Source organism: Vicia villosa, unplaced genomic scaffold, assembly GCF_029867415.1.
Source record: "Vicia villosa cultivar HV-30 ecotype Madison, WI unplaced genomic scaffold, Vvil1.0 ctg.002823F_1_1, whole genome shotgun sequence".
Lineage (NCBI taxonomy): Eukaryota > Viridiplantae > Streptophyta > Magnoliopsida > Fabales > Fabaceae > Vicia > Vicia villosa.
This window is the reverse complement of record NW_026706042.1, coordinates 28947-51743: the sequence shown is the minus strand read 5'-3', so window position 1 is coordinate 51743 and position 22797 is coordinate 28947. Positions and strand designations below refer to the sequence as shown.

General features: G+C 32.1%; 1 protein-coding gene across 1 annotated transcript; it reads right to left on the bottom strand.

The window, feature by feature from the left end:
* Positions 1-11925: 11925 nt before the first annotated feature.
* Positions 11926-13331, bottom strand: LOC131639878 (cytosolic sulfotransferase 12-like). Its single transcript, XM_058910317.1, has one exon. The coding sequence runs from the start codon at positions 13130-13132 to the stop codon at positions 12140-12142; it is 993 nt and encodes a 330-aa protein (XP_058766300.1). The 5' UTR covers positions 13133-13331; the 3' UTR covers positions 11926-12139.
* Positions 13332-22797: the final 9466 nt, after the last annotated feature.

Genomic DNA, 22797 nt, shown 5'->3' with positions numbered 1-22797 from the left:
TGGTTTGTTGAAGTCGTTCTACAAATTTGGGCTGAGATTATTCTAGGATCTCTCTATCATAGAAAGAGATCTTTTACCTCAACATACATCAATCCGGATCAGAAGTATGCTCTCTTCTGCATTGGAAGAGGGATTGAAGTTAACATCTCAAACATTCTTTTTCAGAATTTGAAAACAAATATTGAAGAATCACGAGATGAAGAACGCAAGAAGTTTCCAGACTTCAAGAAGAATGCTATTCTTCGCCAGAATGATTTCAGACATTCTGATAGAAAGTGACTTGTTGGATCCTCTAAGAACTATTGGAACGTCCAAGTTCTTTGGTGTCTTTAAAGGACATGTTATGAATGGATTTGATCTACAAAGGATGCGTCTAATTGAGAAGGTAACTTCTGTTCCAAGAATATTTCCAGATATTCTGACTAGAAGGGTTCTTGTTGAAGGCTTTGCTTCCTTGTTCAAAGAAGAGCTTAACAAGGCTATTAAGCGTTATTTTAAAACTTCTGTAATAGCTCAATCTTCTGTTGATCCTGCATGAATTCGAGGAAGAGTGCTTCCTTCTCTGGCCGAGCTGCAGCAGAAGGAACAGAAGAAGAAAGAAGCAAGATTGAAGAGAAAAGCTTCTGAAGAAGAAGCCAAGCAAGCTAAGAAGCAGAAGATCTCCTTTGATCCTTACAAAGTAAATTCTAAAGAATTCCAACAGAAGCGCATCAGGGATTCTTTCCGTGCTTTAAGAGCTGGCAGTTCCTCTCAGCAAAAGCCTCCTTCTTCTGAACCTCAAAATACTCTCACCATCCCAAACAGTATCCAACCACCTCCTTCTACTCTTATCCTTAATCCCCAACCACTAAATGTTTGTCCGCCAACACCTTCTGATATTCCATCTTCCTCAACCTTCACCACTGATTCTACACTTTCTCTATCCCATCACTTACCCTCCAGAAAATCCAAACCCTATTGCCTTTTGTACCCTGACTACAAATTCACCTTCAATCCTCCTGAACCACCTATTGATATAGATTTTGAGCTGTTTAAGCTTAGCTTCAACAAGAGGATGGCTATCTTGAAAGCAGCATATGACTCCAAGTTGGATCAAACTGCTACTAAGAGATTATGGAGACTCTTTAGAAGGGACTTTCAGCTGGATGCTATGAACATCCAAAGAAGATGCGTTGCTGAAGCTTCTGGATCTTCTGGTTACTGCTTGGATCTTGATGATGGCAAGTACTATCATCCCATCAGAAACTGGAGAGCTCTTGAGGAGAAGAAGTTCACTGATGAGTTGGAAGATGAACCATGTCTGACTATGGTTGTATGGAAGCCTTTGTATCCAGTTCTGACTGAAGATTTTCAATGGCTATTCAACTGGCTAAAGCTGAATCCTTCTGAGGAAGCCCCAGATATGGTTATTCCTGAAGTTGTCTACCCTTCAGAAGTTGATGCTCCCATTCCTCCAAAGAATCTTGCTGAGATTCTTCAAGCTTTGGAGAATGAAGATTCTGAGATGCCTGATCAAGAATATGCTGAAGTTGTTTCTGAGTCAGACTCAGATGTTGAGATGGAAGATGCTGAGAATTATCCTGCTGAAGCTGGTATTCTCACTTTGGATGCTGTTGCTGGTAATGCTATCCTTCTGAATGATAGTCGTGCATCTTCTTCTGTTGAACCCTCCGTTCTGGTGAACGCTATCAAGGCTCTTCAACATAATCAAGATGTTCTTGCTTCTCGCCTGGATAAGCATGATGTAGCACATGAAGAGTTCAGAGCCTTCATGAAGAAACAGAATGAAAGCACTGCTGGGATTCATGACATGCTGGCCAAGATTATGTCTAAGTTAGGCTAGTCGTAGTCTCTTGAGTCTTAGTTGTCTCTTGTTCTTGCATCTGTCTTCTTGCATTGTTTCTTGTATCTTCTGATAATTCTTCTGATGAAATCAATGAAAATTATCTTCTTCTCTCTCATATTGTTTGTTTTTCATATGAATCTTTTATGTTTTTTGATGTTATTACAAAAAGGGGGAGAAAATGTGATAAATGATCTGATTTATGTTATCAGTTGCTGGGAGTAAGTCTCCACATTTCTAACAGAATTTGCAAGTTCTATGTCTTTGATTTTTTTTTTGCAGGTTTGAAGAAATTCTGAAAAAGCTCAACATGAGAAGCAAAGACATGGGGAAAAGCAATTCTATATAGAAACATGCTCATGGAACTTGAAGCAACCTGAGTGTTGTGAAGCTTCAAGATCAGAAGAAAGAAGGAAGAATGTTCTGATATTCTCGTGGCAGAATATGCTATAACACATTCTTATCCCTTATATGTTCTAATGCATTTTTTATGTGTTCTGATACATTTTTTTTTGTTTTGTGCTCTGATACATACTATATGTTCTGATACATATTTTATGTTCTGATTCATTCATGCCTTGACTTTTGTTGTTTAGTTTGTTTTGAAACATTTCAGGATGTAGAGATGCTCTGATGATGCTCTGGTACATTCAACAATGTTCTGATACAATCTAGAATGCAATGATTGAAGAAGAAATTCAAAGCTCTGAAGCTGTCCTATGGAAGCAAGAAGCAGAAGCTCTGAATGTTCTGAAGCTCTAAGCATATGTGATCGTCTCAACTGAAATGGAAAATACTCAGGGAAGTCTTTTATTTCTTCCAGTATTTATTTTAGGGGGAGATTATTTATCTCAGGGAGAGATTGTTAATCTCAGGGGGAGACATATTCACACACTATGTTTATGTGCTTATGCTATAACTGTGTAATTGTCTTTAGCCGTCTGATATTCTGATTGCAAATTCATATCATTTATATATGTTTTTGTCATCATCAAAAAGGGGAAGATTGTTAGAACAAGATTTGTTCTGATCAATATTCTTAGTTTTCATGATAACAATGTATATGAATTTTTCTTGAGATAATGTGGTACTCTAATCCTATGCAATTTCCATTTTAGGAAATATATAAAGAGTATGCACAAATTCAGCGCAAGAAGCACTGACTCAGAAGGTTAAAGTATGCAACATCAGAACATGCTCTCGCAAGACATCAGAAGATGGTTAAGCAGAATCAGAACATGGTCTATTGAAGCATCAGAAGAACTTGAGATCAGAAGCAGAAGCACTGAAGTTATCATGGTATCACGCTAGAAGCTCTTCAAGGTCAGAAGACAAGAAGATGCTCTGCACCAAGCTATTTGACTCTGATATATTCAAACGTTGTATCAACAAACATCAGATCAAAAGCAAGTACAAGATGGCAGGCTACGCTGACTGACAAAAGGAACGTTAGAAGCTATTAAAGGCAACGTCAGTTAAAGCAGGAAAAGCAAGGCTCGAGGTAGTTGACAAAAGAGTGAAACATTAAATGCAATGTTGTACGGATCACGTAACGCATTAAATGCTCCCAACGGTCATCTTCTCAACGCCTATAAATAGAAGTTCTGATGAGAAGCTGAAAACAAAAACTTTGCGCAAACTTACAGAAACGCTGTCAAATTCAAAAGCTCTCAAACTTCATCTTCAACCTCACTTCATTACTGTTGTAATATCTTAGTGAGATTAAGCTTAAACTTTAAGAGAAATATCACAGTTGTGATTATAGCTTTTAAGAAGCATTGTAATACTCTTGTAAGAATTTGTTTACATTCATTTGTAAGAACTAGAGGAGATCAAATTGTGATCGGATTCTCTAGAAAGTCTTAGAGGGTATCTAAGCATTGTGTTCCTAGAGTGATCAGGTTGTGATCAGAATACTCTAGAAGACTTAGAGGTTATCTAAGTGGAAAACCATTGTAATCTTGTGTGATTAGTGGATTAAATCCTCAGGTGAGGTAAATCACTCCAAGGGGTGGACTGGAGTAGTTTAGTTAACAACGAACCAGGATAAAAATCATTGTGCAAATTGTTTTTATCTTAAGAGTTTTAAAACTACACTTATTCAAACCCCCCCTTTCTAAGTGTTTTTCTATCCTTCACTTTTTCTCCTTCACGCAGACGTCCAAAAATTCTTCAGTTCTTACCATACTCTTAAAAATTCATCGGACTATTCTTACCTCAATTGAATTTAATTCCAATTATTCCCCCACTCACCAGTTCAACTACAACTCGTACTCGATTTCATATATATATCTATCAGTAACAACAACAATACAACAATAATTTTGCAATTTCCAATAATTTATGACAATCAAACAATTTCTAGAAAACAACAATTAATCTCAATCACAGCAACACAATATTTATACCATATCAATATATACAATATTCAACAACTAATTCCTCGACAATAATTATTTTTCAGGATCAAACACAATCAAACACAAACAGGAGCAATTTTACAAACCCAATCCCACATACTATTCATCATATATCCTATTATAGAGTCAAAACCCCACCCTTACCTTGAATTGGAGACCGCTCTATAATTTTCTCCTATCGATTCCTAGCTTTTGCCCCTTTTTGGTTCTCCTCTTCTCGGCACTCTCACGTCCAATTCTTGTAAACCTAACTTTTTCTCTACTGCACTTCTAATTCTCTTTTTAATCTAATTAACTAATATAATATTCTTTTCTTTCTTTGGGGCTAACAATTATATACCCCCACTTTGCTACTTCTAGCCATCACATAAGCCCATATAAATAATATAGTATTATTCTAATACTATTTTTACAACTTAATCAACTTATTAATTGCCTAATTAATTTAACCGATTAATTCAACTAGAAACCACACCACTTAAATCGATATTTCACAATTTCAACAATTAAATCGGAAATAATTTAGAAATATTTATATTAATATTATTACTAATATTAATAATACTAAGTAATATTATTAGTAATCGACCGACTAATCAACTAAATAATCAACTTATCCACAACGCAACATATAACAACTTATCAACCAGATAATCCGAAAATAATTTAATTAAGTACTTAATTAAATTACGGGTGTTACCTAAGAGAATGATTTAACATCCATTTAATGAAACAAAATTAAAAATTAAAAGAAATCAACTCAGGGAAGATTTTGCAAGTTCATATCCGAAACTGGTTGAGGGGATTTCAGATATGTACTTGCGAAACAACCTGCGAACAACCATTTTTTCAAAGCTTCCACGTCTTTCCCTAACTCATCCAAAATTCAATGACTTGCAAATCTAATGACTTGGGTTTGAATCCTAGCTAAAACAAAAATTTTGGAATGTTTTTTCAGAATTGTAATGACTTTGAAGATGAATGTGTGCCAAGTCACGTGCCACACATATGAACAAGTGCCACATCAGATGCCACCCAAAAAGGACTAACGTTGATCTTTTTGAACAATTAAAGGACCACTTTGGAACTTAAGAGACCAAAAATGGTATTTAGCCATGAAATTAATGATGATTTGATGTAGTAATTACTTCCGATCGATGCATAGGATGCATAATGAATTGAGTTGTTGTTGTATGATGTAAACATGAGGAATTATGGTGATTTGAGAAGTTATTGTGTTGGATTTGAGTAGAATAAGGGTTTCCTAAGTGCAGAAAATTGTAGCAAGGAAGAACACCAAACAACAAAATTCTGCACAAAACAGTGATAGGTCGACCTAGAGGACTCGGAGGTCGATCTAAACAGACTAGAGGGAGATAGACTCCATGACTACGACCTCTTTCATAGAAACCACAAAACCTAATTCACAGTTTGAGTAAGAAAAAGAATCAATATTGAGTGGTTGTAGGTTACGTTTCAGCTTGGTAATCATCTGATTTAGGATTTTCGCTACACCCTCTCCATCACGTCCTATATCACAATTGCTAGACTCCTTCATCGAATATTCTAAAAGTAAATTCAATGATTAGAACTCTATAGTTACAAGAACTACGAGGTAGAAGAAAAATAAAAAAACTATAAAAAAGGTGCAAGCTTTCTATTTCAATCATCAACAATAAAAAATCAACATGTTGTTCAAACTTTAATAAAATATCATGATTAAATAAATACAATAACATGAACAATAATAAATTTGTATTGAAATATAGAAAGCTACTTAGTAACCAAAATCATGAAACTAAAACTATAAAATGATAAAGTATCATCATCAATCATCATCGATCATGAAATAAAAACTATAAAAGGTGCAAGCTTTCTATTTCAATCATCAACAATAAAAAATCAACATGTTGTTCAAACTACAATAAAATATCATGATTAAATAAATATAATAACATGAACAATGATAAATTTGCATTGCAATATGGAAGCTACTTAGTAACCAGTATCATGAAACTAAAACTACAAAATGATAAAGCATCATCATCAACTATGAAATAAAAACAACTTAAAAACTCAGCTTAATATGAACATTTTGAAACCCTATTATTAATATACATCCATACAAAATTGACATTATTGTATACATTATAATAAGCATTGCATTTGAGAAATTCACAACAATTAAAAATACTCCTTTTAGAACATAGAACTACATAGATAGATAGATAGATAATAGATAAAGTTGTCAATATATCTAATAGCGGTAGATAAAAGAATGCATTATGCACTTCTCTAACCATATCAAGCTTATGCATTAGCTGTTAAGATGTTCAATCCTGGTGTTTATAGACATTACTAATGTATCTTCCACCAAAATTATCCATTATAGGTCAAATATGAATATTTATCTTTTTCCTTCTCCATATTTCCCTAATTTCAATCACTTAACTGAATTGTTTATTTAGAATATACAACACTTGTTGCTCTATTTAATTGTCACTTACACTAAGCATAACCAAAACTTGTTGTTCTTTTTCATTTCACTACAAAACAGGTGGTATGTTGTGTTATTATTCCAAGTGGTATGTATTGTGTTATTCATATAAGCCGAAGTTCAAAGAATTCTTCCATGTATTTATGCACAACAACTTCTATCATTTCACCGATATAAGCTTGTTTATATAAGATATGTATTGTGTTGGAAATACATTGTATGTATAATTGATTCTGACAAATTATAATGAAACAATATTTACTAAAATACAGCCATTTCATATTTGTATGTCTTTGGTAATTGGTGATAGTCACATAGAAAAAATCAGATATTGTCCTTGAACCAAAATTGGGGGTAGTCACCATACATTCCTCTGACAGCCATTTCATCAAACACTTGACGTGCATTACGAATCAAGTTTCTTCTAACCATTGTAGTCAAAAGTATATTCATAATTTGAACCTAAGGAACCACATCATGATCTAATATAGTTCTGAAACACTCAACAACATCTGTAATCTTAGTATCTCTAACAAAACTATTCAAAACATAATTAAAAACTCGTGAAGAATTTTAAATAAAACATCAACAATTTTAACGAAGCCTTGTTTTTTCTCAACAGTTTTGAAGAATTTGAAAGCTAAATTTAGGGTTGGATTTGTGGCTTAAGAGGATGTTCAAGATTTAATTTTGAGAAAAGCGTTTGTATTTCATTATCCAGAATTTACAACATGGTGAAGGAGAAGAAGAGCAAGAAAAAAATCACTAAATTTAAGAAAGTTTATAACCCCCGCAATCTACTACATTTTTTGTACTCAAATAAGCAATTGACTTTAAGTGGCGTGACGTGCCATGTCAGCTTCCGTTAGACAAATACACAGGACCAAAATTGTGGACGGAAAACTTTAGGAGGACCATTCTTTGAAGGAAATTTTTTAAGGAATTCAAATTGAATGTTGGGTTATTTATAGGGACTAAAAACATATTTAACCCTTGATTTTATAAATTTAGAAGATTTTGAACTTAGTAATTCTAAGAAAAAATGAGCAATTTGAAGATTAGGGTTACAGGTTCCCATTTTTCTCTATTATTTTTAGAAAATCAGCGATTCCAAATTTGTTAATCTTTGGATCAAGCTGATTTTTGTACATAAGATTTGTATGACATAGTGCTACACTTTCACTATTCGAATTGTCAAAACAAGATCCGAGGAAGGAGATATTTTGTTTGCAATGCAACCGTTTTTTGGATGCTCTACAAGCGTTTGAAAGAAAATCTAATGGACTCCTTCGGGACAGGTCATCGACATGGAGACCTTCCATGGTCGGCTCTTATTCTTAGAGTGACTCCTGTGTCTCCATCCCAACCCCAAGCATAAAAAATATTTTACACAAGCCCTAAAATATGTGTGTGACATACCAATTTCTAATTTTTCTAAGCCTTTCCTAAAATATAATTGTCTCTCGATCAAGATATCTCAAAAGGATTACAAAGTAAGACACAAACGTTGTAGGAATAATTTACATGGGAGATTGATCACTTGTAAAGGTAGCGTGACATTGAAGACATCAAAATGACGTGACAAACTCATAAAATTATGGAGTCCAATACTATTTTAGGTTTAACTCCTTAAGGGCGTGGATATTTTGAATTTCCAGTCAAATAATGGGAGAATCTCAACAAAATTTAGAGTGTAGGGACATGGAATGTTAAGCCTCGCTCATGTGTTTGTCTGCATAAACGCCAAATTTTTTATTTGAAAATTGGAAGCTTACACATGCTCAAGTGTGGGTGAAAATTCATGGCTTGTCATTAGAGTAACCAACTGGTTTATTCATAATTACCTCTACCATTGGTATTCCATTATCAATTGATGAGCTTACAAGAAAACGAACTTTAGGGAATTTTGTGTGAGAAAATAGACCTTAGCATGTAAGATACTCTCCACACTACTATGAAAAGTGCTTTTTATCTCGGTTGATAAAAGACTTTTACCTTGTTTGGGTGGGCGAGGTAACATATGGTAAAATAGAAAGTACGCTAGTTTTTCCCTCGGTTGAGAGGTTAACCGAGGGAAATCCCACACTTTTCACATCCGGTGAATTGTGATTCAAGGTAAACTTCTTCACTTTTTGCCTTAGTTGTGTCTGTTAATCAAGGGGATAGGAGTTACGGGGCCATTTTTCACATCAGTTGCGTACAAACCCGATGTAAAATTTCTTATATTATTTAAATGCAATTTTTTTACAGAATGCTATTCACCTATTTTATTCTACCTATCTTTATTTTATAACTAATGAAATAACTTAAGAATAATTTTTTGCGGGTTTTTCCACAATGTTGGAATAACATACATGGAAAACAATATGATCAGGTGATTCTGGGTGGGATCAGTCCGGTGAGGGGTGTAGCAAACAATTACAAATTGTTCCAAGGCGAGAACAGCTTGTATTCAGTCAGTTCGGGTTATGTGGAGTTTAGTTGCAGTAGGAATTTTCAGCCATATAGTGAAGAAATGTTGAATGCTATGGCAGTTTTATGGAATACTAGGGTCCCATCAAAAATCCAGGTTTTCGGGTGGTGGTGCATCAAGAATCGTATAGCGACCAAGGATCAGTTAGCTAAAAGAGGAATCATTATCAACAATAGTGAAAAGGTATGCCTATTCTTTAATTTACGTTTGGAGTCTTTGGATCATTTGTTGGTGCAATGTTTATTTTCAAAATTGGTTTGGCAAGAGATAGCATGCTGGATGGAAATGGTTTTGGAAAACTCAGTAGGGGTGTTGGATCATCTTCTAGCTTTTGTGGGGTGCTGGGTGGGGTGGTTAGTGGGAGAAAGAGACTGTTAATTTGGCTAGCCACATGGTGGGAAATATGGAGCATAAGGAATGATATTTATTTCAATTCAACGGTTTTTCATGTTGCAGAGGTGGTGCATAAAGCTAAATCGCTTTCGTGGTTATGGAATGTGATAGAAATACCGACAAATGCAAATTGTAATTATACGTTATGGTGCCACTGGCCGTTAGATTTCCTAAACATTTGATTGTTTATATTATTGGATGAGTATCCCTTGTACTCTTTTTGAGTATTGATATTTCATTGCCTATAAAAAAAACACAACTCAAACAAGCACCCAACATATCATATCGGAACAACTTGTTACTTGATTAAACGCAAATGTACAATTAAACCTCATAGACAACCATGACTAAAGATGCTTAAATGATTTTTAAATAAAATACTTTATTTTTTATTGAGAATAAAATATATATCTTCACCACACATCTTATTTACCTTGGCTGATTGTTGTTTCTAACATCAACTGTGTCTAGTAGGTATCTTCAACAAACATAAATTTTCACACGGAGAAAAAAAAATTATAAATAAAATGAAAGTAATATAATTAGAGAATTTATGACTCCACCCCATTGATCTCTCACCCATCATTGATTTGCCAAAATTGTCCCTCTGCTTCCGTTGATGTACCTCCGGAAGCACCATTTTTTTTTGTTTAACAATGTTTTGTTCCGTAGATGTACATATGGAAGCTTCCGTAGATGCATCTAAGAAAGCATTTGATGTTATATACGCGCCAGACTCTTCCTCTCCCTATTCTTCACTTTCTCATTGCTAAAACCTCACTTTCTCTCAAACTCAAAAATCAATTTTTCAAACAAGTTCATTTCTTCCTCTCGAGTTCAGCCGGGAACGTCAAGATCAACTACCAACAAGTTCCAAAATAAATTTAATCGATATTTTAGAGTTTTTGAAAATAGAGATTGAATTCGATTTTTAGGTGTATAAATGATTGAGTAGTGTAAGAAATAAGGTTTAACTATAATGTAGGTCATGTTTCAAGTGTAAAATGGACGATCAATCCATTAAAAAGGGGTTTTGAACCCTTCGTAAGACTGACCAGACACCATTGTTGCGTTTTGGAGGTTTCAGAATCTTCCGTAGATGCATCTACGGAAGAATGGAACATTCGGTCATTCTGTATATGCACCTACGGAAGAAACCCATTTTTTCAAATGTAAGACACTTCTGTATATGCATCTACGAAAGGTTCTGATATTTTTTCTTTCTTTTTCTTGTTATAACTACCTAGTAATTTACTCGATTTTATTAAATCACAATGCAGATATTATGACCGACCATCCAGATCGCATTATATATGGGAGGACTGCACAACATGCATCTATGTAGCGTGAACGGATGCGTGTAGTATCACATATGATAAATGGAGCTTCCGTTTTAGCTGATGTACCTTCTACACCCGTTCCAGTCGGGCCGTCTCCATCCGTTCCAATTGACGGGCCTTCTCTATCCGTTCCAGTTGAGAGGTCTACTCCATCTACTACTGCATCACGGAGGCCTCGAGATGATGCAGAGGGTTTCTCACAAATGGGGCACTCGACGGTAGAGGCATAGTAGCCAGCAGACGACACGGAGGACACAGAGGCGGAGGCGGGGCCAGAGGCAGGGGAGAGGCGCAGGATGATGTACGACACACACAGTAGTGATGCCGACAGATTTATTTCATATATGTATTTTAATTTCATTATTGTACGAGGATTTGATATATGTATTCGACATTATTGACCGACGATTTATACTATGTTTTTTTTTGTTCTATTTACTTATTACCTTTAAATTGCATTACTTTAATTGAATGTAATTGAGTTTTTCGTTGTTGTTATAAAAATTTAGTTTTGGAGTGAAATGTATGTGATTTTAAAAAATAGAAGACTGTTCCGTAAGTGCATCTACGAAATACTCTGTTTTAACACGTTTCATAGATGCACTTACGGAAAGAAACAATTTTTTTTTTAAGAAGGTGTTTCTGCATTTGCATCTACGAAAACAGGAGACATAATTGGAATTTTTTCAAATGACTAAAAAATTCAAGAGATTTATTGAAAAATTCTCTATAATTATTCAATTATCAAATAAACTGAAAGATTCATAATATATGGTATATATCAAATAATACTGCAATTGAAATATACATTGATTTTTTTATGGGCACTGTTATATAGACAAACTAACATATCAAAATCTAGAAAAAGTTGGAGAAAGCGTCATAAGTAACAATTTCAAATATAATATATGAAGATTATCGTGGATGTTACATGAAGATTAAATTAAGCAAAATTTAAGTAACATAAAACATCATTAGAAAAAATTTATTGATGGGGAGCAAAGTAGCACAAGATCTCTTGTGCGAAGTCTCCCAAATTAACACACAATTACAAAGTTATAAAGAAAAACTATAATCAAATCAAAATAACACGACACATGAACAAAATCAAGTTACATCAATAATACAAAACACCTTACAACAATGTAAATTTTGATTGGAATTTCTCATATTTTAAAAACTCAATCCATGTTTAACAAATTTCATTTCTGTGATTGTGTTTATGCGCTCGATCATCTTTGTTGTAAGAAGATTTTTCCAATCTCCAACTTGACCAAGACGGAAAAAAGATTTGTTTTCAATTTCATAAGACGTTTTTCCAGTCTTATTGACTTCCAAGTTACTTAACTTCTCAAAACTACACAAATTTAATATATCATCAACCATACCTTTAGATTCTTCTTCTTTAGAGAATGGACACTCCAAAAACTTTGCAATCTCTTTCAAATAAAACTCAGGTTTCATTTTAATTTCTTCATATTTCAAAAACATAACCTTCTCAGAACTTTCTAAACTTTTCTTCCAATATCCTAATACATGTTCCCAAAAAGGCCCAAAAGGACTTACTCCTTTGCAAAAACTCTCAAAAGCATCTTCTAATAGAAGTGTTCCACTACTTTTTGCTCTTATCTTATTTGAGAAATGCCATAATGAAGCAAAAACGTCTTTAGGATCTCTACATAGATACACCACCTTGCAAGTTGAGTCTTTCACAGATTTTGGCAATAATTCGTAAGATAGATGAGAAGAGAATAGTCTTGGATGAGATAATGTTTGGATATCTGAAACAAAATCTTTGTCACAATAGGGAACAAGATCATGAGGGGTGGTAGTGAGCAAAGGATGGTTGCTATGAGTATTTGGATATTTGTTGCGGTTTATCAAAGCATATGTCAATGCTTTGAGCCAAGTTGTACCTGATTTAGGACTAGTGACTAAGAGAATATCAGTATCAAAAGCTTGAAAGAACTTTTGACAAGATAAAGTACCATGGAGCCTCATTGGAGAAAACCAAAATCCTTGATATTGATGTAAGGTAGTTGTAATCCAACCTTTTTCTAATGGCAATGTGAGTAATAACTCCTTGCAATCTTGGCTTATGTCATGTTGCTGTAAGTATTTTGGTATAGAAGTGTTTTCATCACTTGAATTTTTCATGGTGTTCATATAGGAAGCTAGATAGAATAGCTCTTTTTTGTTGGTTATGGTTGAGAATCTCCAGTATAGAAAGGACTTGAATTCTTCGAAGAATGAGAATTACTCATGAAATTAAAAATGATAAATCTTAGTAAAAAAGTGGATGAGTAAAATAGTAAATTTTAGTCGAGAGATGGAGAAAAATAATTAATTTTTTCCTAATTTTCTCTTCAGATTTGATATGTTCATTATGAGATTTTTGTTGCCTGCAAACAAACATGTATAGAGATATGAGTGAACATAAAATGTACATATGTTTGTGATGAATAACCAACCAAGTGGCAACAAAGGACAAAATATATATAGTACATGTCTTGAACCTTTTGATATTTGGTGGTAATAGCATGGTGCCAAAAAGTGCTGAACCATAATAATTGTTTATAGGACCACAATAATTGCTTATAGGACCACAAAAGAGGTCTTAAAATTTGAAAACACTTTATTTAAAGTTATTATTTAACAATTAATTTAAAAGAAAAAACATGTTTACTGTCCATGTTTTAATTATTTAATAATCTAATTATTTATGCGTTGTATAATTATAATTAGCTAAAATCAAATATTTGTCAGGTGAATTTCTGATAATTCAAGTGCTGTAACCGGACCGGATATGGTTTTTAAAATCAATTATTTGTCGGATATAGTTTTTAAATTTTTTTATTTGATGGAGTATTAAAATGATTCATTATTAATTTGTTGTGGTTTATTTTCATAAATTTAAAAAAAAATTAGATAAATTTAAAATGTGAAAAATAAAGATCAATTTTCAATTTTTTAAAATTTAAAGGGACCAATTTTTAAAATTTAAAAATTATTTTAAATTTATTTATAAATTTTTGAACATTTGAGAGGTGAATTTGAAATTAATAATAGACAATTAACATTTTGCATTATAGAGTCAAGGGGAGATTTCAAATTATTTATTTTTAGGTTTCATTTAAAATTCTTTAAGTTTAACTTAAATAAAATATTTATAAATTTATATCATTTTAATAACTTTTCATATTTTTTATTTAAATAAATACTTCATCCAAATAGACTCTTCTAATCTGATTTGTCTATTACGGGGATATTTTTTCTTAAAGGGCAAATAATGGTGCTGCAATCATGTACAATCCCACAGAAACGAGTGAACATAAAATTTCCATCTACTTTCATAATAGGACTACCACAACTGCATGTTTTGGTAATAGCATGTGCCAAAGGGACCCATTCACCAGACCACTGTAATTGTTTACAGGACTATAAAAGGTGTCTCAAAATTTATATCATCTAAAATAATGATATTAAAATTTGAAAATTTTATATTTAAAATTATTATTTTATAAATAAATTTACTTAGTTTATTGTATTTCATGGGAAGTTTATTTATATAACTCATTTGTAGTAACTGAATGATATTTGATGATACTATTTTTTTATGCATATACCTCGTCTTGTATCTATATAGACTTCAAATTCTTTATTATCTTTTTGAAGCATAATTCATGTATAAGTATTATTTAGATTATGTTGCTTCTAAAGATAACTCATCTTCTGAATATTCATAAATATTCTCCTCTGGATAACTTAATTCATCTTCTAATGGTTCAAGATTATATGTAATTTGATGCCATAAACATGCTTGAATGATCCATAATGTTAGGGAGAGTTAAGATAGGTTTGATGATGGATTAAATGTGATAAAGTGATTTCTTGTTTTGTTTTGTGAATTGAGTCAAGAAAGTTTATGAATCAAGTCATGACCTTTTTGGGTCTTTAAAAATCGAGTAAGGGGTGTGTATGAGTCGAATATGGAAATAAGGATTTCATCTCTAAATTTTGTGACTCAAGTCATGGGATTTCATGAATCAAGTCACAAGTCTAAATTTTTCCAAAAACATTTTTTTTATGCTAAAAAATACTCTCTCTGTTTTTTTTAAGTGTCATTTTAACATAAAGCTCTTCAACCAAGATAGTAAATTGTTAGAGTTATTTTTTTTATTATACCCTTATTTATTTATTTTTTTCTAAATAAATTCAATCATACATTCTCTTTTTCTAATAACTAATTGAAAAATGTGAGATGAAGTTATTGGAAAAATAAGAGTATAATTGACAAATTATAACATTAAATTATAAAACAACAAATAGCAATAAAAAAATTCTTTTAAAACGACACTTAAAAAGAAACTGATGGAGTACTAGTTTAAGATGACTAATGATCCTTAAGACTAATGTGGAGAACTTAAACTCAATTATCATTAGAGAATTACTTATAAACAAAGGTAATGTATGATTAGAAATTGATCAAATCAAGTATGAAATATGTGTTTAAGATCAACTAAGACATGTTATTAATCATGAAAGCATCATATACTTAGGAATTTGACTAAGTAATAAGTGATCAAGCATGAGCCATGAACTTATGAATGAGACAAAATAATGGGTAGTGAATATGAGACGTGATGTGGAAATTATAAGAGAATGCTTAGGTTAAACCTGAATTAAGACACCTAAGTAATGAATGAGAATGAATAATATTGTGATGTAGGTATGAACTTAGTAATTACTAAGGTTTTTTAGTAACTAAAACACTAGTCGGGTTGTGATGTAGGATTGAAAAACCAGTCAAGTTGTCATATATGTTGATAAATGAAAAACCTAGATTGGTTATTAATATAGGAATTAATATAATATGTATCCTACCTTAAGGCCATAAATATATTACTTTGTTTAATTTGGTTATGGATAGGTTCCTCTTGATTATTAAGGACTCATACACACAAATGTAAGTGTCATACTCTAATTTTTTATCTTAAGAATCCTTAATCATCTTGCATTCATGCAACACGTTAAGATCACAATCTTGAGATCGAGTGACACTTATTTTGTATCAATCTTGCCTTTGAGAAATCACCAAGCGTCCATGTTTGTTTATTTTGTGATAACATATTTGTTATACTAACCAAAATAAATAAAAAATATTTTGTTTCTCTTCATACTTTATACATTGTAGGTTTTGAATCAAGAGCACCCATACACAATCCTAAATTAGGGTTTTGAGGATCAACCCTCAATCAACTAGTCATTCATGGAAGCTCAATGATTTAAATTTCAAAGGAACATTCTCATCATCAAAATATCATGTCTTGAGCATCTTTTAATTTTATGTGATCAATTTCATCTCAAGATCATGTGGCTTAATTCATCAAGAGACTCCATAGGTTCATATGTTTATTTCCATTAGGGGTGTTCAAAAATATGGTTAACTGAATTGTATACTAGAATCGAATTGCATTGCACCATAAAAAAACCGAACCACTTAAATGGTTAATGAACTGAACCGTTTAATTTAAACAATTCAAATTCAATTTAAAACTGGTTGAGAACCAGTTTCGTTTTATAAACTGGTTTAATTATATAAATTAGTTTTTCATAAAAAAATTCAAAATAATAAACAATAAATTTTTGAAAATGTTAAAAAAAATTAAAAATAAAAATTTGAAAGAAAAAAAATTTTCTAAAAACAAAATAAAAATTTTGAAAATATTATTTTTTCCTGAAAAACAAAAAAATATGAAAAAAAATCAAAATTTTGAAAAAAAATTTCTTCTCAAAATATACTATTTTTTCAAAATACTCCTCTAATTTACATCGTCATGCTATTTTTTGGAAACTTAAATTTGATTTTTAAATTGTTTTTGACGCGTTGTGTAGCACGACCTGCAAATCTAACCGATTTTGCACAAATTCTTTTTATATGTCGTAGTTGTTTGTTTTAAGGGTGTGTAAAAATATGTTAACTCTACTCTATACTAAACTAAAAAACTTAAATAATTATAAATAATACCAAATTTAAGTTTATAAATTGGTTTAAATGTTTATTATATGATATTCCCTCCATTTCAAAATATAAGAGAAAAAACCAAAAACACTTATTAAGAAAATTATAAACATAGTCATTTAACTTGTGGATTCAATGAAATAAAATGTTTAGAAAATTGTAAAAAAAAAAAAAAAAATTGGTTGTTGGTTATAGAAAAGATGAGAGAGAATGTAAATTTATTGCAATTTGCATTTAATTTTATCTTGAAAATATGAAATATGATTTTTTTTTCTTATATTTTGTGACAAGAAAAATGCATTTTTTCCTCTTATATTTTGGAACGGAGATTGCAAATGTCTAATTACAATTTAAATTTTGTGCCAGCTTTAATAATTAATTTGTTTGACTGAGTATTTTTTATCTTTATCTTGATTAATCAATTTTAAGAAGTTTAATAAATTATTAATGATTTCGTAACCTCGTATAAGTCATCAATAAAATTTGTATTTGAAAATAAAGTTCATCGAATATATATGTAGTGTATGAGAATAATTAATAAATAAACAAATATGAGATTTCACAAATTTAAATTAGTGAATTTTTTAAAGCTGTTGTAATCTAAATCCTGAAAACACTACTGAAACAAATAAATCCTCACTTGTCACGTGCATATATATGATTTTAAAACAACTTTTAATATAAAACTAGTTTATAACTACAAATTGGTTTTAACCAGTTTATATATACAAACTGGTTTAAACCAATTTTTAACTAAATTGAAACTGTTTTAATAGTTAACTGAATTGTTATTAATGTAGTTATTAAAAACTGAACTGAACCATTTATATGGTTCGGTTCAGTGCAGTTCATGAACCATGAACACCCTTAATTTTCATGCCTTCTTCAACAAGTTCCATCAAGCTATGAGCCTAATCATCAAGTGTGCTTCAAGATGATATCATCTCAAGGTCTTATGTATTTCATCATGCCTTAGACAATAAGCAAAGTTCAAGAGATTCAAAGTTAGTTCAAGATGTTTGACTTAACTTGGCAAGTTCTTGATCCTATGGTCAAAAGGACATATCTCTCAATTTTCAACATTTTTTAGTGCTTCTTTTTGCAAATGACTCTCCTTGACATCATTAACAACTTCTCTTCACAAGTCAAGAAGTAATTTTGTTTAGAAAATTATCAAAGATGTGAAGACATTATAGGTCCCTCTTGAAAGCTCAAAGAATGATGTGTCAACTTCAAAAGATCATAACTTGTTCAATTTTCATCATTTTGAGCGCACTCTTTTTGCCCAATAATCTTGAATGAGTCTACTTCAAATCATCTTCAAAGTTCAAGAGTTAATTTTGAGTGGAAGTGTCATACCCCAAATTTTGCTTGCTTTATTTTCTACAGTTAAATATTTCAAAAATGATTTTTTTATAAATTCTCTCGGTTTATTTACAACAATATTTTGGGTTTTATATTTATTTTCAACTTATTTTGTCTGTTTAAGAATATATAATAGTTTAATTTAAAATTATTTGTATTTTTTAAATAACAAATACTTGCTTGCCTTCATATACTTTCAATAAGCATTTTATTTTAAATAAGTAATATAGCATAATTGGTAAGGAACAAGGCTTGGAAACATGAAGTCATGGTTCGAATCTCACTTGGTGCACTTTAGACATTTTTTTTTTCTGTATTGCCACTAATTTTAATTCCATTTTAAATTATATTTAAAAAATCACAAAATAAATCAGTTTTTTATTATTTAATTACTATTTTTGTTTTCTTTTATTTATTATACTTCAAAAATATTATTTTCTAATAAAATCATTATTTATTAAAAAATAGTAAAAAAAAATATATAAATAAATAAAATCTTTTGTAGTTTAAATATTTTTTAAACCTATCTTGCACCTGGTCACAAATAAGTTCAGATTCTTAGACTTGTTGACCAAGATATAATCTTTGGACTTTTTACTATTTGGGTAATTTCCTTATTTGGTAATTTGACCTAATTTGTCACATTATAAATTGGTCTCTTTTCCTTTATAAAAATGCATCAACAAATATCCACAATCTTTCACAGTTTCACACACATGCTTGGTTTTTTTCAAACTTCTATTTTTCTTCAATATTATTAGTGATTTACTTATTTTGGCCAATGATTATAACTTATTGTCATACCTCAATTTTTGACCCTAAGATTTCATTTGCATCATGGCATTTTATCCGATTATACTTTATGTCTACTAACCCTTAAATCAAAATTACAAAAATATGTCTTGTTTCTCTTTTATTGTGTTAGACAGGGACTGGATCGAAAAAAGCGAGATTTGCGAGAGGATGCGAAAAAGTCGACGTAAAAGTCGATATTTCAAGTCCATTCCAAATCAGAGTTGAATTTTAAATTTTAGTTAATAAAATCATTTTTCTTTATCATATTATTTTTTGTTTTAGTTTTTGTCTTTTAATAGGTGCAAATTTAGGGAGGTCCAAATTAAAAGATGGAAGGCCCATGTCACTATTGGTCCAAGTTTTAGTCCAAGCCAAATTTAAGTTATGAAGCCAAATTGAGAATGGGACTAGCCAAGAAGCAAATCCACAAACACAAGGTTCTATTCATGATTTCCAACAAACTCAATTTCCACAAAAAAAAAAAAATTCATTCAGCAGATATTTTTGCAGAGTCACGGTTTTGGTCACACTATCTCCAGCTCACCAATTTGTAACAAATTTGATCTCATTTCTTCATGACTTCTCTATTTTACTCTCATCTCACTCAACCTATAAAAAGACCTGCTCACAACACAAGACGGGGGGTGGGGGAACGATACTGTTATGCTGCTAAAATTTTCAACAAAATCTTCCTCCAAAGTGTGCTTCATTTAAAAAAGATTCTCTCAATCACATATGCAATACACTTCAATACACCATTAAACCTGCAAATAAATCCATGAAACCACATAACTCAATGCCCTTATACACAACAATCTGAAACACTTAACCTAAAACTTCAACTTCCTCACCAAAGCCAAACGCTCACGACGGAATCTCAGCCACCGTCTGTAACGGTCGTTTTTATTTAATTATTCACTTATGTGTGTTATGTGAATTAATTGTGAATTATCTGTTAATTGTGTGTTTAATTGATTTGTGCTAATTATTGGTTATAGGGCCTAAGTTGGTATTAGTAAGTGAGGGGTGTTATTTGAAGCCCATTAGCAATTAAGATAGTTAGGGTTTAACTAAAACAAGGGTTTTAGAGGAAATAGAATTAGAAGCTCATTTTGGGGAAGTCTTGTGAAAGGAGAGAAGAGAGAAGAGGAGAAAGGAACTCAAGGTTGAAGATAAAGTTGGCTTCAATCCAAAACCTAAGGTAAGGGTGGGGTTCTTTCATGCTAAAGGGATGTATGGTGATGTTTAGAGTGGGGTTTTGATTATCTGTTGTGTCCATGAATTTGTGTATAGAACCTTAGGGTTTATGCTGAAAAATGCATGAATCTTGAGTTAGGAATGTGTTTAAATTGATGTTTGATGTTAGATGATGATAGATTTCATGACTATATGTGTTTAATTGCTGTTTAGAATGAGTTTTGGGTGCTGGATGAGTGATTACGCAGGTCTGTCATCGCTGTGATTTTTCTGCATAATTGCGCGTCCGCTAAGCGGATGCTGTTTCTTTTTGAAAAAATAAAGTGAGCTCGCTAAGCGGAGCTGGTCCTCTAAGCGGAGCTCAGAGTTGATTTCGCTTCTGGACCTCGCCGCTTCAAGTGGGGTTATGGAATTGGTATTTCCACAAACGCGCTTGAGGACCCTGTTTTATAAAACTTGTGCAAACTTTGAATGGATGTATCTTTTGATCCGTAACTCATTTTTAAGTTCTGTTTGAACCTCCGTGAAGCTCTAATCATTTTCTATCTAATGAATATGAATTGAAAACCTTTGATTATCTTATTGAACCTTTTTCTTGAATCTTATTGTTTATTGTTGTGTTTGTCGTTGTGAAGTGATGTATTGTTGTATGATGTTACAACATAGTGACGTGACTGTGACGTGATGGTTTACTATAATAGTAATGATGTTTGGTTGATGTTGATGATTTGTTGTATATGTGGTGTTTGTATGGATGTTGCATTCATCGAGTCACGTCCATTACATAAAAGAGACGTGGCCTTAATGGCAAAAGAGACGTGGCCTTAATGGTAACTAGCGACGTGTGCCCAATGGAAAATCTTGAGACGTGGGAGTTTTACTCCAAATGGTACCACATGCATTCGCATAAGTCGAGTCACACGTGAATTGCATTGAGTCTTATTTGATTATTTTCGTTATGATGTGATGACTAGATGATGGATTGTTTGTCGTGATGTGCTGGAACCTTACTTGTGAATTGCATTTATTGTCATAGTCGATCATTGACATGGTTGCCATTTCATAAGTTGATTATGTGATATAATTGTTGTATTCAGTGTTGTGATGAGAAGTGGTGACCAATGTATGATCTTTACATGCTTTGAATGTTATCATAGGTTTCTTTATAATGAATGATATCTCACCCCTTTTGTCTGAATGTTACCCTTTGTTGATAACGTGCAGGTAATGACGTGGATTAGTCGTGTACTTATTAGCTCGAGTCGGTGTGTCAATGCTCTGATATGTAGCTAAAGGGATGTATGATGATGTTTAGAGTGGGGTTTTGATTGTGTTGTATCCATGAATTTGTATATAGAACCTTATGGTTTATGATGAAAAATGCATGAATCTTGAGTTAGAAATGTGTTTTAATTGATGGTTGATGTTAGATGATGATAGATTTAATGATTATATGTGTTTAATTGCTGTCTAGAATGAGTTTTGGGTGGTGGATGAGTGATTACACAGGTCTGTCATCACTGTGATTTTTCTGTATAATTGTGCGTCCGCTAAGCGGATGCTATTTCTTTTTGAAAAAATAAAGTGAGCTCGCTAAGAGGAGTTGGTCCTCTAAGCGGAGCTCAAAGTTGATTTCGCTTCTAGACCTTGCCGCTTCAGGCAGGGTTATGGAATTGGTATTTCCACAAGCGCGCTTGACGGCCGCTGAGCGGACCTTGTTTTACAAAACTTGTGCAAACTTTGAATGAATGTATCTTTTGATTCGTAACTCATTTTTAAGTTCCGTTTGAACCTCCGTGAAGCTCTAATAATTGTCTATCTAATGAATATGAATTGAAAACCTTTGATTATCTTATTGAACCTTTTTCTTGAATCTTATTGTTTATTGTTGTGTTTGTCGTTGTGAAGTGATGTATTGTTGTATGATGTTACAACATAGTGACGTGACTGTGACGTGATGGTTTATTATAATAGTAATGATGTTTGGTTGATGTTGATGATTTGTTGTATATGTGGTGTTTGTATGGATGTTGCATTCATCGAGTCACATCCATTGCATAGAAGAGACGTGACCTTAATGGCAAAAGTTACATGGCCTTAATGGTAACTAGCGACGTGTGCCCAATGGCAAATCTTGAGACGTGGGAGTTTTACTCCAAATGGTACCACATGCATTCGCATAAGTCGAGTCACACGTGAATTGCATTGAGTCTTATTTGATTATTTTCGTTGTGATGTGATGACTAGATGATGGATTGTTTGTCGTGATGTGCTGGAACCTTACTTGTGAATAACATTTATTGTCATAGTCGATCGTTGACATGGTTGCCGTTTCATAAGTTGATTATGTGATATAATTGTTGTATTTAGTGTTTTGATGAGAAGTGGTGACCAATGTATGATCTTTACATGCTTTGAATATTATCATATGTTTCTTTATAATAAATTATAT